This window comes from Emys orbicularis, chromosome 3 (genome assembly GCF_028017835.1).
Source record: "Emys orbicularis isolate rEmyOrb1 chromosome 3, rEmyOrb1.hap1, whole genome shotgun sequence".
NCBI lineage: Eukaryota > Metazoa > Chordata > Testudines > Emydidae > Emys > Emys orbicularis.
The window spans coordinates 159929719-159947460 of record NC_088685.1 but is presented as its reverse complement, the minus strand read 5'-3'; the positions used below and the strand labels follow the sequence as shown (position 1 = coordinate 159947460).

The window sequence follows — 17742 nt, the reverse complement described above, 5'->3', positions numbered from 1 at the left end:
ATCATGAAACCAAAGATACCAGAGCTGAGTGGCACTGTGATCCCTTATGCCGGGTTCCAATTCCACTCACTCAAATTTGGCCCAGCTGCCCCTCGATCATGATAGAGGGCAGCCGGGCCAAACCCGAGTAGTGCTGTGTACCTGTGTGCCAGGTTGCAATGCCAGTGGGCTCACTCTCCAGCCCTTTCCTTCCACACTGAGCTTGGATGAGGGTGTTGCTGTGGGTGGTCAGTGCCCCCTCAACTCAAAACTTATGTCCAAGAAGAGTCCACTCATTGAATCAGAAGGCTACACCCATGCTTGCTTTTTCAATTATTTCAAGGTAGTTTTAAAAGCTCGTAATTTTGTGAAATATTTGACTAGAATTTGTGTAATTATAAACCCTTCTCCAGTTTTTCTTAAGTAAATACAGTCTTTAAACTGAATATAATTCAACTTTAAACTTGAGGTGTACAGTTGTTTGTGTTAACATCTTTTAAATTCCCACAGACTTCCTTGTCATAATAAAAAGCCACCAAAATATTCAGGAAAAGTCTTTTGTATAATTGTGGGAACAATGAACATTTAAGAAAGATGTTCTACGTGCATTTTGAATGTATCAAGATATGTACACTACAGCACTTGTAGTGTAGACACTTGCTACACTGACAGAAGGGGTTTTTCTGGCACTGCAGTTAATCCACCCCCTCAAGAGAATTCTTCCGTCAACTTAGCAGTTTCTTTACCAGGGCTTAAGTTGGCTTAACTACATCTCTCAGGGGTGTGACTTTTTACACCTCTGAGTGACGGAGCTAGGTTGACCTAAACTTTTAGGCGTAGACCAGACTTACAAATGTCCAGCACTTCCAGCCTCTCTAAAACCTCCCTCCCAATCTGCAGGGCCACTATTTGGATGGACAGTTTAACAAAGGTTTTCTACCACTTGTGGTCATTAAAGAGCACATGGTAAATTTGCAGAAGAATAAATTTGCTAGTCACAGTGGCCTGGCCTATTTGGATAATGAAACTTTGCCTACCTAAATTCACCCTAGAGTTTGTGTTTTAATCTGATATAGTATAATTCAAATGGTCTTCAACTGCTATGAGCTATTGCTGCTCCTTACCCCAGAGATAGTTGAATTCCACTGCAGGTTAATTATATGTATTTGAGATAGAGGTAGAGGCGAAAGTAGGCCGGTATGGCATACTGGTAAGAGTGGCTGCTGGTACAGGCCGGTACACAGCCGACGTTAGAGCGCTGCTGTGGCAGCGCTGTAAGCACTGTACCAGCAGGACTGCCGACGGGGGGAGGGAAGGGGCAGCTACCCCAGGGCCTGATGATTTAAAAGGGCCCGGGGCTCCTGGCAGCAGCTGGAGCCCCCGGCCCTTTAAATCACCACTGGAGCTTTGGGGCTCCCAGCTGCTGCTGCTGCGGCAGCAGCCAGAGCTTCGGGCCCTTTAAATCACAGCCAGAGTCCCAGGCAGCGCGGACCGGACAGCACTGAAGGGCTGGCTGGGGGAGTCTGGCCCCAGCCCTGCCCCTTCTGCCGGAGGCCCCACCCCTTCCGGGGGCCCGAAGGTCCCACCACCACCTTGGCCAGGATCCCAGCTATCCTGCGTACGCAAGTCCTTTAAGTTACTTTCACCCCTGGATAGAGGCATGGCATATTCAAGAATTTTCAGGCAAGAGCTATATAAATGTCTCAGAATGACTTCCTGTCCACAAATAACAAGAAAGGGTTTCTCTCTCAAATCTTTAATAAATCTGGTTATATTTTTTTTGATTAATCATAGGTGTACTTTGGAATACCGGCTGTTCTCTTCAGTTAGGAGTATTAAGATTCCTTTTTGTGCCTTTATAATACATTGGGCTACAGCAACCAACATTTTACCTATTGAATTCCATAGCAGAACTAGTGAAGATGTTATCGCTAGTCAGGCAGCTATTCAGCCTTTCTTTGCATTGATTTGAAAGGACAGAATTAGCAGATATAGGAGAGAACAAGAGATTCTCACAATCCTGCATCAAATTTATCTCTCTAGAATGTAATTAGTACAAAGATTTTTCTGAAAAAAATTCTTAGCATTAGCTTTTAGTGAGAATCTGCATTTTTAAGAAAATTGTTTAGTCATTTTAATTTGATAATGTCTTCTATATCAAGTATTTGTTGATCTTGTGGAGTCTATGTATTTCAATTACATTTTAGCGCTCAAGAACTGAGGATGCTAAACACCTGGCAAGATTGGGCCATTAGTGACTGAGACTAAAACTATTCAAGGTGAAAGAACATATCTCAGTAATGTAAAGCATTTGGATGAGCTACAAAATAAAATCTATTAAAGAATTTTAATTACATATGTATACTGAATGTTTTCTCTTTGGTGTATAATAGATTTATAATCTCATCCTCTCAAAAGGCTCAAATGCTTTTAAATTCTTTTACTTTAACTGGGTACTTGATACTGCTGGCCTAATGGATCTGTACCTAAATTATTTATTGCACATTTAATAATATAATAATCTATAAAGTCACTAGCACCAAACATGCAATTCAAAACATTTTACATGAGTTATTTTTATAAGGCTGTAGTTACACATCATGCAGTCAAATCAATATTTAAATACTTTGTCTGGCCATTTGACATCTTACTCTTCAAATTTGCTAATGCTATCTTCATTTTATTTATTGAAGTTTTTCTAAAACATTAGCACGTAACAGTTAGATTGTGCCCCCAGCATTAGGCAGAATGACTAAGCAAAACTGAAGGCAAAGGGTTCAATTATTCTAAACAGTGTTCATTTATATGGGATCAATGATAGGCCTCAAAGCATAATAAAGGAAATATAGTGCTGCAGTTTTTCCAACATATTATAGCCAATTTTTTTTATAAAAACAGTTAAATTATCAAATATGAATCCCCACCTCACCCCCATTTTGTCATGGGGGAAATGGTAGTCAGTATAGGGAGGGATTAACACAATAGAGGATGTGTGAAAGAAATGTAAAACTTTGAGTAAATTTGATTGGTTTTGGTTATTCAATATTGAATGAATTTTCTCAAATGGGTGTCTGTATTAAATGACTTAAGAACAAATAAGCATTATAACTTCTGTTTTAATACAGAACATTAGTTCATATCATGCCTTTGCATGCTAGTCATGTTGTGTTTATAATATTGTACCTCCTAGTCTAGCTGTGATAAATAATATATTGTGAGGCCTCTGAGTCAGACACTGGGAGCAGTATCTTGTATCATGTCAGTGGAGAACTCATTGAGTTAAGGTCTATAAATAGCTTGGAAATCATCACCACTGCATACAAGTATTTATAAAGAGGACAAGAACCACATAAGAAGAGAATAATTGTATAGCTTGTAGGGTCAATGAAAGTGTATAGGCCTCCCATTGTCCTTCAAAAAAGTAATGGACCAAGGATTGACCGACTCCTGTTGTAAGTACTCAAGAGTCTGATTAGTTTTCAGAAGAAACATCATGTGTGTTAGATGTTTTCTTAAGTGTTAAATGTCTTAACATTCTGTTATAGCTTTTGTTTATTACTTTCATGAGGTTAAGTTACTGACAGAAGTAAAGGCAGAACACAGAAGTTTAATTACACTGCTGCACAGAGTAGTGTGTATACAGAGAATGGTTTTGATTTATGCCACTGCTAATGTTTTGGGAGTTTTTAGTTCATAGTGCTAGATTGGCTCATGTAATTTTTATTTCAGGTGGATTGGAAGATTTAGAAAGGGATATATTTTATTTTAAACTTAAAGCTTAATAGTATTGTTGAAAGTTCTTTAATTCAACCCTAATTATAACTAACCTAATTCTATAACTGAAAAGATTTGAATGGCATTAAGATGTTATATAAATTATTTAGCATTTTTTTCACATTTGATGTGGTCAGCAGAATGCTATAAAACACTGAGATTTTTGTGCTGCGTATCTTATTGAAATAGCACTAAGCCCCCACCGCAGTTGGGGGAGGCGTAGGGGATATGGAGGTATTAAAAGCCACATTTGTGCCTTCCTAATGCAGGGCTGCTGTGGGGCCAAAATTGCATAACTTAGGCAGCCAAAGTTGAGCTGCTTATGGTCAGCTGCATCACCCAGAACCACCACAGAGACATCTGCAATGGCCCTGCCCCATCACACCCCCTATGCCAAGGCTTGTGGAGATGGCCTCATAAGACAGCCTGTTACTAGTTAGATCTGTGGCTTTTCCTGATTCTCTATGCCGCATAGTGGAAGGGGGAGTACGTATGTGGGTAATAAGAGGGCAAAAAAAAATCGAGGAAGAGAGTGTAGGAAAGGAAAATGGGTAAGAGATGATACACTTTTGTGTGGTAGGTAGGATTAATGGGCTGTGGTATGCAGAAATCCTTAGAAGGATTTCTAATTAAACCTGTTTCTTGAAAAAGTTTTCTCCATAATGAGTTTAACAACTCCTCCTTCCATTTGTTTATAGAAAAGGGTCCGTCTTTCCTTTCATAGTAGAGCTTTTTTCAAGGAGGTCATTCCTATCATGTCTGGCTTTTTAAGACCTTGTCTACATTAGAAAGTTATACTGGCAAACCCTCCTAGTGTAGATGCAGTTTATTTTGGCAAAAGGACTTTTTTGCTGGTATAACTGCATCTACATTAGGGCTTTGGCTGGCAAAGCTGTCAGGGCTGTGATTTTTTTTTTCACACCCTTAACCAACATAGATATTCTGGCAAAATGTCTTAAGTGTAGACAAAATATAATGAATAGTAGCCTAAAATATAATGGAATAACTGACTTCCTTTAGGTCTAGTAAGCACAGTTTGATCAGATTATATGTGATAGAGATGTCAGGTAATGTGGATGTGTTTAATAGACCGCAAAACGTTATTTTAGTTGAATAGTGTCTTCCTTTCTTTAGAAGTGGAAAAAGGAGGCGGTGGAGAGATTAGGCAGTCTTGTCTTGACTACACTTGCAACTTTTTTAATGTACAGTAGAACCTCAGAGTTACGAACACCCCAGGAATGGAGGTTGTTTGTAACTCTGAAATGTTCATAACTGTGAACAAAAGTGTTATGGTTCTTTCAAACATTTACAACTGAACATTGACTTAATACAGCTTTGAAACTTTACTATGCAAAGGGAAAATGCTGCTTTTAACCATCTTAATTTAAACAAAACAAGCACAGAAACAATTTCTTGTCAAATATTTTTTAAATTTTTAGTAGTTTACATTTAACACGGTACTGTACTGTATTTGCTTTTTTTTTCTCTCTGCTGCTACCTGATTGCGTACTTCCGGTTCCAAATGAGGTGTGTGGTTAGCTGGTCAGTTCGTAACTCTGGTGTTTGTAACTATATGGTTTTACTGTATAATAGTAGTTTCAGTTGCTGCAGTTAATGAAAAGTACATTGCTATTTGAAGAGCAGATTTGAGAATTTATGTATTTTAGCTTTCTTTATTTTCAATAATGTTTCTTGTTTGCAATCTCTTTAAATAGGGTTTCATGATTTGTAAATAAAACAAAAGTAGCTAGTTTGTAATCTGATGTTGGTTATCTTTATTTTGTTTCTCTTTACATTTTCCTAGGCCCTTTTATGGAACTGGTTTTGTCATTCCTCACCACACGTGCTATAGTAGTAGGGTTGCCAACTATCTAATCGCACAAACCCAAACACCCTGGCCCCACCCCCTTCCCCACCTCTTCCTGAGGCTACGTCCCTGCCCTGCCCCTTCTCCAAGGCCCCACACCCCACTCACTCCATCCCCCCTCCCTCCGTTGCTCACTCTTCCCCCACACTCAACACTCACTTTCACCAGGCTGGGGCAGGGGGTTGGGGTGCGGCCTCTGGGCTGGGGACTCCAAGCTGGGGCAGGGGGTTGGCTTGTGGGAGGGGGTTCGGGGTGTGGGCTCTAGGAGGGAGTTTGGGTACAGGAGGGGGCTCAGGGCTGGGGCAGCGGTTTGGGGTACGGGAGAGGGTGCGGGCTCTGGCTGGGCAGTGCTTACCTCAGGCGGCTCCCAGAAGCGGCGGCATGTCCCTGCGCCTCCTATGCTCAGGGTCGGCCAGGCGGCTCCGCACGCTGCCCTTGCTTGCAGGCACTGCCCCCACAGCTCCCATTGGCTGCGGTTCCTGGCCAATGGGAGCTGCGGAGTTGGCGCTTGGAGCGGGGACAGCACGCAGAGAACCCCTGCGCCTAGGAGCCAGAGATTCCGGCCGCTTCCAGGAGCCACATGGAGCCACGATGGGTAGGGATAGGGTGATCAAACAGCAAATGTGAAAAATTGGGATGAGGGTGGGGGGTAATAGGAGCCTATATAAGAAAAAGACCAAAAAATCGGGACTGTCCCTATAAAATCAGGACATCTAGTCACCCTAGGTAGGGAGCCTGCCTTAGCCCCACTGCGACACCTACTGGGAGGTTGAGGCCAATCCAGGAGGGTTGGCAACCCTATATAGAAGTCTCACATGGTAATGATTTGTCCTGGATAAGATTATGACATTGGATTATTTTAAATTAGATCAGTTCTTTATCATTTGAAATTTCACTTGGGGAGATTTTCTGTGATCTGATTTCATAGAACTGGAAGGGACCTCGAGAGGTCATCTAGTCCAGTCCCCTGCACTCAAGGCAGGACTAAGTATTATCTAGACCATTTCTGACAGGTGTTTGTCCAACCTGCTCTTAAAAATCCCCAGAGATGGAGATCTAGGACAGAACACCTGATTGTGTATTGTGTGAGCTATTGTTAAGACTAACAGATGTCAGGCTTCAAACATTGTGCATTGTTCAATTCAAATGTCTGCAGTAGACCTACCCACTCACTGCTTTGTTTACTTCAGTGAGGGCCATTCCTTGAGGCATTTTTCTGTCTGTGTAAGCTTCCATTCTTGGGCCCAAAGTGTTAGAGAGCAGTGCTTGAAGCTGTTTTGTCTTCTACAGAAGGTTTTAAAAATGAAGTAATTTGACCACGTTTCTGTTCATTTGGGGCCTCTAAAGGATTTAGTGCCTGTTGGATTAAGTTATATTCCACAGAAGTCTGATTTAGCCTTGAGCCATTCTGTTCAATCCAGGACCTCTATATATTCAAGATCCCCATTGTGATCAAGGCTTTCTGGTTTTGCAGCTCAGTCTATGACAAAGTCCACCCTATATGATAGGGATTGGAAACACCTCAACCTATTTATTCTTAATCTTCAGCCATGCTTATTCTTCAACTATGCTATAATTCTGCATTGCAAATTACCAAGCACTGACAGCAAAATACAACTACTTCAGTTATTCCAAAATCAATTTGTTTATTGATCAGCTTCAGAATCACACAGAGATCAGTTTAGGGCCGTTATCAATGACGGACAACTGAAGTGGCCAAGACGACACTTCAATCAGCACTCGACGCAGCCGATACTGTGGCACGATCCATCTCCACAGCAATCGTGATGCAACAAGCCCCTTGGCTACATTTGTTTGGCTTCCCCAAGAAAGTACAGATGACCTGTGGAGGACCTTCCCTTTGAAGGCACCAAATTGTTTGCAGAAAAGATGGGCGCATCTCTCCATATGCTCAAAGACTTCAGGGTTACCCTGCGGTCATTTGGGATTTATACACCTGGACAGAAGAGAGAATACAGTTCTCAGCCCTCAAATCACATACTATCAATTTCAACCTTTTTTTTATGAGCCACAAAAGAGAGAGAGTCTAGATTCTCAAAGCACAAAACATCGGGCCCACAATCATCATCTTCCCAACCATCCATTTCAAAACATCAATTTTGACGGATTGGTCGGGGTGCCAACAGACCACTCCCTCCAGTGCCACCTGACACTGACCAGTCCTTTTCATCCCTTTGGATGCCGCGTTGCTCTGTTCCGCAGCATGTGGGGATGGATAACATCCAACAAATGGGTTAGAGAAATCATCTGTAATGGATATCATTCATTTCACCTCCCTCCCTCCCCACAACACCCTTCCCGTCCCTCTTCAGGGACTCTTTCACAAGAGTTTATTGTGACGAGAGAGATCACTTCCTCCATGTAGGATTCATAGAACCAGTACCTCAGCAAGTACGAGGCAAAGGTTTTACTCTCCTTACTTTCCAATACCCCAGAAAAAGGGAGGTTGGAGACCCATACTGGAGCTCGGAGCACTCAAGTTCGTCAAGGCTCAAAAATGCAAGATGGTCACGCTAGCAGCAATTATTCCAACTTTGGAATAGGGGGACTGGTTCTTGGCCCTTGATCTTCAGGATGCTTATTTCCATATTTCTAGGGTGACCAGGTGTCCTGTTTTTAAGCCCTCCTGCAGGTGTCCCTACTTTTTCTTTAAAAAGGGCAAATTGTCCTGTATTTTCTGTCTCCCACACAATCAGTACTGGCGGGTCCTGCTGCTGGCCGGATCCTTGCTCACCAGCCGCCGGCTCACCAGCGGTGAGTGGTGGGGTCCAGTGGTCGACTATGGGGGTGGGTGTGCAAGGCTGGTGGTGGGGCAAAGCTGCAGCGCATGAAGCCAGCCTGCTCCACCTGCTGATCACTCAGCACAGCTCCCGCTGCATGCTGGCTCTTGGCCAGCAGGACCCCACCCCCTGTCCCTTTTCCAGACGGTACAGGTTGCGAGCTGCTGTGGCTGGTGAGTGCGGGCAAGTGCCAGGTGGCGGCCGGTTATGTGTCACCTCTGCTACCCACCCATCGGCCCTTTAAGTGATCCCCCTCTCGCTGTCCTCGCCCTGCTTTGCCCCTTCACACATACACCCCCAGCCCTGCTGCTCCTCCATATCCCCGCTCCAGTGGGGTAAGTCCCGCTCCCAGCGTTGTGCAGAGAACCAGCCCCCGGTCGGAGTGCTCAACTCACCAGCAGCCTCCTTCCTTCCCCCACTGCCTGGGCATAGGGAAATATGGTCACCCTATTTCTCTCAAAGGTCTTCTGAGGCAAGAGGTACAATCCCTCCTAACACTAGAGGAGATCAATCCTGTCCTACCAAACTTCATTGGAAAGTGGTTCTGTTCCTGGTACTTACTGTTCCTGAAGGAAAATGGGTGGTAGAGACCCATTCTGGACCTAATGTCTGCGAACACCTCTGTCCACTCTCAACGGTTCAGAATACAAGTTCTAGCAGAAATAATTCCCTCTTGGGATCCAGAAGCTTGGTTTGTTTCCCTTGACCTTCAGGACGCTTATTTTTATATCTGCATGCATGCACTTCTTGCATGGACATTACCTATGTTTTGTGGTGTTCAGGGACCACAAACGGTATTGCATTCTATCCTTCGGCCTCTCCACTGCCCTGAGGGTTTTTACCAATGATCTTTCGCCTGTCACAGCCCATCTTTGCCAGACTTCAACTTAGTTCTCAATGTGCTAAGGGGGCCCCCATTTGAACTCCTGGAGAACAGTTTCCTCCTTCATTTGTCTGTCAGTCTCACTCCTCTAGCCATCACCTCAGCCAGGAGGGTAGGGGAGATTGGAGCCTTGATGGCTGGTCCATTGTACGCAGTGTGCTGTTGTGATAAGGCGACACTATGTTCACACCCTTGCTTCCTACATAAAATTGCTTCAGAATTCCACATTAATCAGGAGATTCACTTACCGGTGTTTTTGTCCCAAGCCTCTCCCTTCACTCTTTAAGAGAAGAAACACGCCTCCATATGATGGATGTAAGAGCTTTTGCCTTTTTATCTCAACAGAATGAGTCCTTCAGTGCTTTCCATCCCAATTGCAGAATGAATGAAAGGACATCCGATGCACGCAAAAAACATCCAAATGGTTTGCGGGATTCATCTTAACCTGTTATAAAGCTTTAGGGGGTTGCTCCCCTCCAAGGGTGATAGCTCTTTCCACCAGGGCTCAATCTACCTTTGTAGCCCTACTGAAAATCATACTTCTCTCAGACATCTACAGGACAGCAACCTGCTCTTCGATGCACATGTCTTCCCAGCACTATGCTCTTATGGCTGCTTCCAGATCTGGCAAGGCTTCCAGTGTGTTTTACAGTCGGTACCACACCTGTAGGGACACTACTCGAAGTAGGAGAGGTTACTTACCTTGTACAGTAACTGGAATTCTTCAAGAAGTGATCCTGATGGGTGTTGCACTAATAACCCTTCTTCCATTCTGCTTTGGAGTCCTTTCGCTGGACTTTTATGGTTGAGAAGAAACTGGAGTGGTGGCAGTCTACCTGTCCCTCCCAAATATACCCTCATACTGGAGCATGAGGCTATCTAGGGCACAGGCGCAGACCTGTAGATGCTCCTGATGAAAATCTTTGATCAAGAGTGCTCAGTCACTCCATTATCTCCATCATTTATGAAAATATTGAATAGTACCAGACCCAAAATAAATCCCTGTGGCACCTCACTGGATACAACATCCCAGTTTGACCATGAACCATTGATAACTGCTCTTTGTGTACAGTCTTTTAACCAGTTATGCACCCTCGTTGCAGTCATTTTCTCTAGACCACATTTCCCTAGTTTGCTTATATGAATGTCATCTGGGACTGTCGCAAAAGCCTTGCTAAATTCAAGATGTATCATATCTAATGCTTCCCCATATCTAGAAGGCCAGTAACCCTGTCAAAGAAGTAAATTAAGTTTGTTTGGCATGCTTTGTTTTTGACAAATCCATGCTGGCGATTCTTTATAACCCTATTGTCCTCTAGGTTCTTACAAATTAATTGTTTAATAATTTGTTCCAGTATCTTTCCATGTATCAAAGTTTAGCTAACTGGTCTATAATTTCCTGGGTCCTCTATTTTCCCTTTTAAAGACTATGGTCTGCCCTTCTTTAGTCCTCTGGGACTTCACCCATTTACCATAAGTTCTTGAAGATAGGCTTGCAATGCAGATCATTCAATTTTACAATACACCATCTCGAATTTTTAGTGCCATTCAGATATTAGTTTTTTAGTAACCCACATTTTAAATTGTAATTAGAATAATTTTGTCCTAGTGATTGTGTAATTAACTTTTGGCTGCAAGATAGCATTTGTGGCACAGTTTTAACATTCTTGTAATATTTCAACCAGAGTAAAAAGTCCTAAGAGAATAACTAAATTATTATTAAGTAGTTATTTAATAGTGACAAGAGTGGTCTGATTTAATGATTATTACAGAGGGAAAAAAATACTGCACACATCTTTCTTCCCTGGAAATGTAGATTATAATTTCCCCCGAGTCAAAAGAAACTAGGTAGGAACAGCAGCAATTGTTACAGTAGTTTGTGTGGCCTTGGGAAACTAATGTTTTAGAGTATGACTGGAGGCCTACACCCTTAGACACAGAAAAGAAAACGGTGATGAAATAGTCTGGGAGCATAATATAGTAAAATCTCATTCCACGGGCAAATTAGTGACAGAAAAGTAAGGAAGGTATCATTTGATTTATAAAAATCAACAGAATCATAATTTCAGTGGTGTCACCCTCTGCAGTGTGGCGGCGGGAACTCACTGCCCCCCCTCCACTCTTGGCTCCCAGCTACAGATCCTCCGATTGGTGGAAATTTTGATAATACAGTGTTGTTGGAAATAGATCAAGCTAGGGATCATTCAAAAGTCCTTTCTCCCACAAACAATGATACCAAACATGACAAGCCAAGTGTGTAGATATATATTTGAGAAAATGTTTACAAATCAACTTTTAAAAATTATACTTCAACATAGGGATGCATTGCTTACATATAAACAACACTCGCCTAGGCTAATTCTGGGGAAATTAGCCTTGACGTGTAGGGCTGAAAACATTTATTCATCAAAGTCATTATCGGTGTCATCTCTGCTAGGGCACCACCGCTAGACACATTGATCTTCATCCGTGCTGCACTCACATATCTCCATACAAGGCAGGCTGCTGGCCAATCATTTGTAAGGTGGTTTTGCACACAAGCATTTGATTAGCTGAAGGATTGATTCTGGAGTGGGTAATATTTCACACACAACTGGTGTAATCAGTCCATCCTCCAAGACTGATAGAGGAGGGTAGTTTTGGATGTGCTAGCTCATCCCAGACCCATTCCATTGCTTGATAATTTGCATCTCTGTCTATGCAAAAATCCAGAGTTCAGTAACATCTTTATGGCATTGATGGCATTGGCATGCAAGATAATTTTAGTGTCCGCTTTCTCATGAGTACTACAAAGAAACTCCATTGAACAATGCAAGCCAGCAGCTTCATTACTTCATGAAATGACAGAATTCTTCAGGCAATCCCTTGCATGTTGAAGCATTTTTCCTGCAAGGTATGTGGTTAACTTGTCCTTTGTGCAAGTATGAGACAAGTATGGAGATATTTGTGTAGTCAGTTATTTTGGTTTGGACAAGTACAATGCCATTGAGTCTCTTCTCTCTGGTAATATTTTTAATCAATTCCATTGCATACGTGTCAAACACGAGGTGCAATTAGTCATATATTCAGTATTTTCTCTGTAGCCTCATCATGAAGTGTTCAGCCATATCTCAGCAGGAGTTAATAGTTTCTGGTTTGTCAAGAGTTTGTACCTCAGCCATACCATCTATGATTGCTACGCTGAAAGGCCTACACAGGCATAAGGTACTGGTCATGTTGCCAGTAGATGCTGGTGTAGGAAGATCATGCAAGATGTGCATTAGTTTGTTTTTTGCCTGGCACATTTGAACTATTCCATTGCATTCAAACATCAGTTGTGGTGCCACAAAGCACTTGTACTTTCCCAAAATCTCACATAGTTCAACATCACTCTGAGGTCTGGACATAACCAGGAGATGAGTAAACAATGACCTGTCTGGGGCTAGCTCTGTAATAGTTCCTGCCACTTTCACTCTGACTTGTTTGCATTCGAGTACAGTTTTAGTCTGCTCTTCTTGATTGGAGCCCATAGATTGACAGAGCCTTGGATAATTCTGTAGGGTTTGAAGGCTTCATATAAGTCATGACCCAGAGTATCCATTCGACTGACGTTTTTAGCTAGCTCATCACTGAAGACTGCTCCTGTCATTATATTAATGAGTTCCAGTCCATCATACGTGAATAGGTTGCCAGTACGAGTAAGCCCCTTCTTAGCATTTAACGGCACCTAATGAGCCCAGATGGTGCTTGGTTACTTCTGGAGAAGTCATCCTAGACATGCTTAATGTTTCATTCAAAATTTGATGGAGTTCTGAGGATGTCAGGAAAAACCTGGAAAGAACACTTAAGTGCTGTTATGCCCCCCCCCCCCCACCCCCAAACGAATTTCATTGCTCTGTTTTCATGTTCTGGGGCCTTATCTGAAACAACTGCACAGAAGGGAGCGTTTAACAATCCAGTTTCCTTTTTGAAATTCCTCCCATATGTCAGGGTGAGACTTTTCTACACCTCTTATTTCAGTGAGGTACCAGATCAAATAAAGAATAGCAAAGACTCAACCATCTTAATGTATCACTGCACCATCACTGATTCATCTTCATCGAATTTCAGTCTGGAGCACCTCAAAGCAATCCCTGCCTTGTAATCTTAATAGTGTGGAATTTTAATCCCATCATAAGTCATTTTATTTATGTGTCTCAGTGTGCTATTGTAATATTTTTTTAAATATTTGATTGAAATCCAAGGCTTTTTTTGTCTTCTTAGACTCTAACAGGAAATTTTCATTAATCTGTTTTTGATTTATAAAAACATTGTCCAGAACTTGAGAGATCTGAACAAATATGGACACAGAACTTAACTAAGAGCTTGGAAACATTTAGCCAGCAAACAAAGTTAATTATGGTAAAATGGAACACTTAGTGCAGTCGTTAAGGACTTATCTTAACTAGGAAAAAGGTGGTTTAGAATGTGTTAGCTGGCACTCATTCTCATTCTAAAACTAATGTGGACAAGACAAGTTGTACTTAAGCATGTGTAAAACATCAGCTATTACTATAGATTTAGCACATGCTAGCCAACATGTTCTAAAAACCACCTTTTATCTTAGTCAAGACTTTTTACAACAGCATCCTTAGGCAAATGAACTCACAAAAAACTTTAATGACAAAGCAAATTTGCACATATTTGGTTACTTTATAGTACTCCTGCATCTTTTCTTCAGTTTAACCTTTCCCTTGTTTTCTCTATTGCAGACAGTTGCAAGAGCAGCAACGGCAGAAGGAGCTTGAACGGGAGAGACTGGATCGTGAGAGAATGGAACGGGAGAGGCTGGAGAGAGAGAGACTAGAAAGGGAAAGACTTGAGAGAGAGCGACTAGAACAGGAGCAGTTGGAGAGAGAGCGGCAAGAAAGGGAACGGCAGGAACGCCTAGAAAGGGAGAGACAAGAAAGGGAGAGGCAAGATCGAGAGAGACTTGAACGGGAAAGACAAGAAAGAGAACGTCAGGAACAATTAGAAAGCGAACAACTGGAGTGGGAGAGAGAGAGAAGAATTTCAAATGCTGGTAAGAATTTCAAAACTGAATGTATTCAAGTACTGGCTTGACTGTGTTTGGTCAATGGAGTGGGACAGGGCAGAGTTGACAGTAAGTATTTATGTGAAGACAAAATCTGTTTCTCAATCACATATATCTTAATTTTTCTGGGATTAGCGTCTTTTATTTAACTATTGTAATTCTGGATGCCTGACTTCAGGAGAACATCCTTTTCTCTAGAATTGTCATAATTTCCAATGACTGAAATAAAACGAGTAAATGGTGCTTATTGTTTACTGTATTTTCTAATTGCACAAAAGGTTTTTGAATTTGTTGGCACCCGAAGACATGACCATTTGAAGATTAACATTTCTAAATACTTTCTAGTCTACTTTGATCAATTAAGCAAGACCATATACATTCTTATGTATTCTGATAATGACACCATTGGCTTAAGAGAATCTGTACACTCTAGAGGTGTGCACATGCATAGGCCAGCTTGGTAACATTGCAAGGCAGATATCACACCAAGAGTCTTGTTTCTTATTTATCAATTAATATGGTTTATATTAAGATATCAGTTTTTGATGTATCAGTAGATATAACCTGTAGTAAACTATCTGCAGCAAGCTAGGATCCAAAGATAAGCCAGGAGCTAACTTCGCTTTCTGAATTTTGTAATGTAATGATACATGTAGTTAAGCATTTCTTAATTACTTAACTTAATGCATGTGAGAAATCAACTGCTGGTGAAACTAAACCATCGAATGTAAAACAAATTGCTTGAGAAGAAAGTATTGATTTCTTTGTGTTACACTTTGAATATTTTTACTCTTGTATGGAGTGATCTCCCTATTCTGGGGAGGGGAAGAATCAGGTTTACTTACTGCCTATATGTTAGTTTTACTGGTGAAATTAGAATGAATGTTAAGATCACTACACTTGAGTTGCAACCAATCAAAGGTAAAGCTGATATGGAAGGACCAATTAATAAATCCTGTTGCCTAATCCATTTCACTAATGGAATTTGAGAACTTATGCCATATTTCTTTAGATTTCCAGAATGTGCTTGTAAATTCAAATGTTGGCACAAAAATAGTTGGTGAAATAAAAAGTAGATTTTTATAGTATGTAAAAACTTTCCTAGCAGTATTTTCACTTGTGCCTAATCCTCTGGTACTAACTATAGTCTACATTTATACATTTTGTTTGAATGCTGATTTTGTTGCTTCATTAGCTCCCTTTTTCTCTCTCTCCTTTTTTATCCTGCCTTTGCTGCTGCTTTCCATCTTCTGTCCAGCTTCATCTTTCGACAACTCCCTGTATAGCACACCACTTCCTGAATACTCCAGTTGCCAGCCTCCTTCTGCACCTCCTCCATCATATGCAAAAGCAATATCAGCACCAGGGTCAGATTCCACTCCGGATTACGCTGTAGTGACTACTGCACCACCGACTTCCACTCCCCCTACACCGCCACTAAGGCATTCCGCATCACGTTTTGCTACATCTTTAGGCTCTGCCTTCCACCCTGTTCTTCCCCATTATGCTACAGTTCCTCGTCCTCTGAACAAAAATTCTCGACCACCTTCTCCTGTGAATGCCCCAACTTCTTTGCCTCCAAATACAAAGTCCATTATCTGGTCTGCTCCCAGTTTTGCACCACTTCCCCCATCTCCTCCAGTAATGATCAGCAGCCCACCAGGCAAAGCTACTGGTCCAAGACCTGTCCTGCCAATTTCTGCTTCTAGTTCTGTGTCCCAAATGCCCCAGTCTCCTCCTCCTCCCAATGGGCTTCCTGAGTCTGTAACTTACCCAGTTCCTTCACCTTCTACCTCAGATTCAACGCCGCCGCCGCCTCCTCCACCACCACTGCCTTCCTTTCCACCTATCTCACTCTCTGGACCTCAAACTTCGCCTTCTCCTAGCTCCCCTAATGCCTCAACTCCCTCATCCAAGCCTAGTGTTCTCCCTTCTCCCTCTGCAGCTACCCCTGCCTCTGTTGAGAACTCTCTAAACTCTGTGCTGGGAGACTCCTCTGCTTCTGAGCCAGTCTTGCAGGCAGCCTCTCAGCTGATTGAACCTCCGACCCAGCAGGGTAAGGCTTTCTGTTATTGCTACTAATTAACTAATCAGGAACGCACCCAAAACCAATTTGCATCAAACCCTTAATTGTCTTAAATTAATAAAATACTTTTGAAAATTGCAGTGATCTTAATACTGCAACAAAATACAGTTTTTGAAGGGATGATAGGGGATATTATAAAGCTCTGAAGGGAAGAAGAGTTGGGATAATATGCTCTGTGAAAGATATAAAATACATATCTAGAATCGTTGGGTCTTATTTTTCAAGAACTATTTGAGTCGTGATTATTTGATGAATTCTGCATCATTAGTTTATTTAGAATTCCCTAAAACTAGGTAGTAGTAGTAAATTCCTAATTGCAGTGTGAACCAAGGGAGCATATGATGGAGCTTTGAATGTGTGAATTGGTCTTAGTGAAAAGTAATCTGAACCATTTACTGATACTTATGAGGTAGTTCAAGTATTAGCTATATGTATGTAATTACTACAAGATATATCTGGACTGTGTGAATTTGTGAATACACACACTCATGTGCTAGACCAGATCTACACATAGAGCAGGGGTGGGCAAACTTTTTGGCCCGAGGGCCACATCTAGGTATGGAAATTGTGTGGCAGGCCATCAATACTCACGAAATTGGGGGTTGGGGTGTGGGAGGGGGCGAGGGCTCTGGCTGGGGGTACGGGCTCTGGGGTCGGGCCAGAAATGAGGAGTTCAGGGTGCGAGAGGGGGCTCTGGGCTGGGGCGGGGGGTAGGGGTGGGGGGGGGGTGGGCTCTGAGGTGGGGCTGGGGATGAGGGGTTTGAGGTGCAGGAGGGTGCTCCGGGCTGGGACCATGGGGTTCGGAGGGTGGGAGGGGATCAGGGCTGGGGCGGGGGGTAGGCCGCAGGAGGGGGTCAGGGGTGCAGGCTCCGGATGGCGCTTACCTCAAGCAGCTCCCAGAAGCAGCGGCATGACCCCCCCTCTGACTCCTACGCAGAGGCACGGCCAGGCGGCTCTGCCCACTGCCCCATCCGCAGGCGCCACCCCTGCAGCTCACATTGGCCATGGTTCCCAGCCAATGGGAGCTGCGGAGGCAGCGTTTGGGGCAGGGGCAGCGTGTGAAGCCCCCCGGCTGCCCCTACATGTAGGAGCCGGAGGGGGGACATGCTGCTGCTTCCGGGAGCTGCGCAGAGTCATGGCACATGCAGAGTGGGGCAAGCCCCTGACCCTGCTCCCCAGCTCGAGGTCCAGATTAAAACGTCTGAAGGGCCGGATGTGGCCCCCGGGCCATAGTTTGCCCACCCTTGACATAGAGTCACACCAGTTTAGCTACAATTAGTTCTAAATTCTAGTTACAGT

General features: G+C 42.9%; 1 protein-coding gene across 1 annotated transcript in view; it reads left to right on the top strand.

Moving 5' to 3' along the window:
- Nucleotides 1-17742, top strand: part of ENAH (ENAH actin regulator) — a 183342-nt gene that overhangs the window by 144091 nt on the left and 21509 nt on the right. The window contains exons 5-6 of the mRNA XM_065401940.1: nucleotides 14035-14345; nucleotides 15616-16413. Of these exons, the coding sequence (XP_065258012.1) occupies nucleotides 14035-14345; nucleotides 15616-16413 (1109 nt within the window). The remainder of the gene's footprint in view (nucleotides 1-14034; nucleotides 14346-15615; nucleotides 16414-17742) is intronic.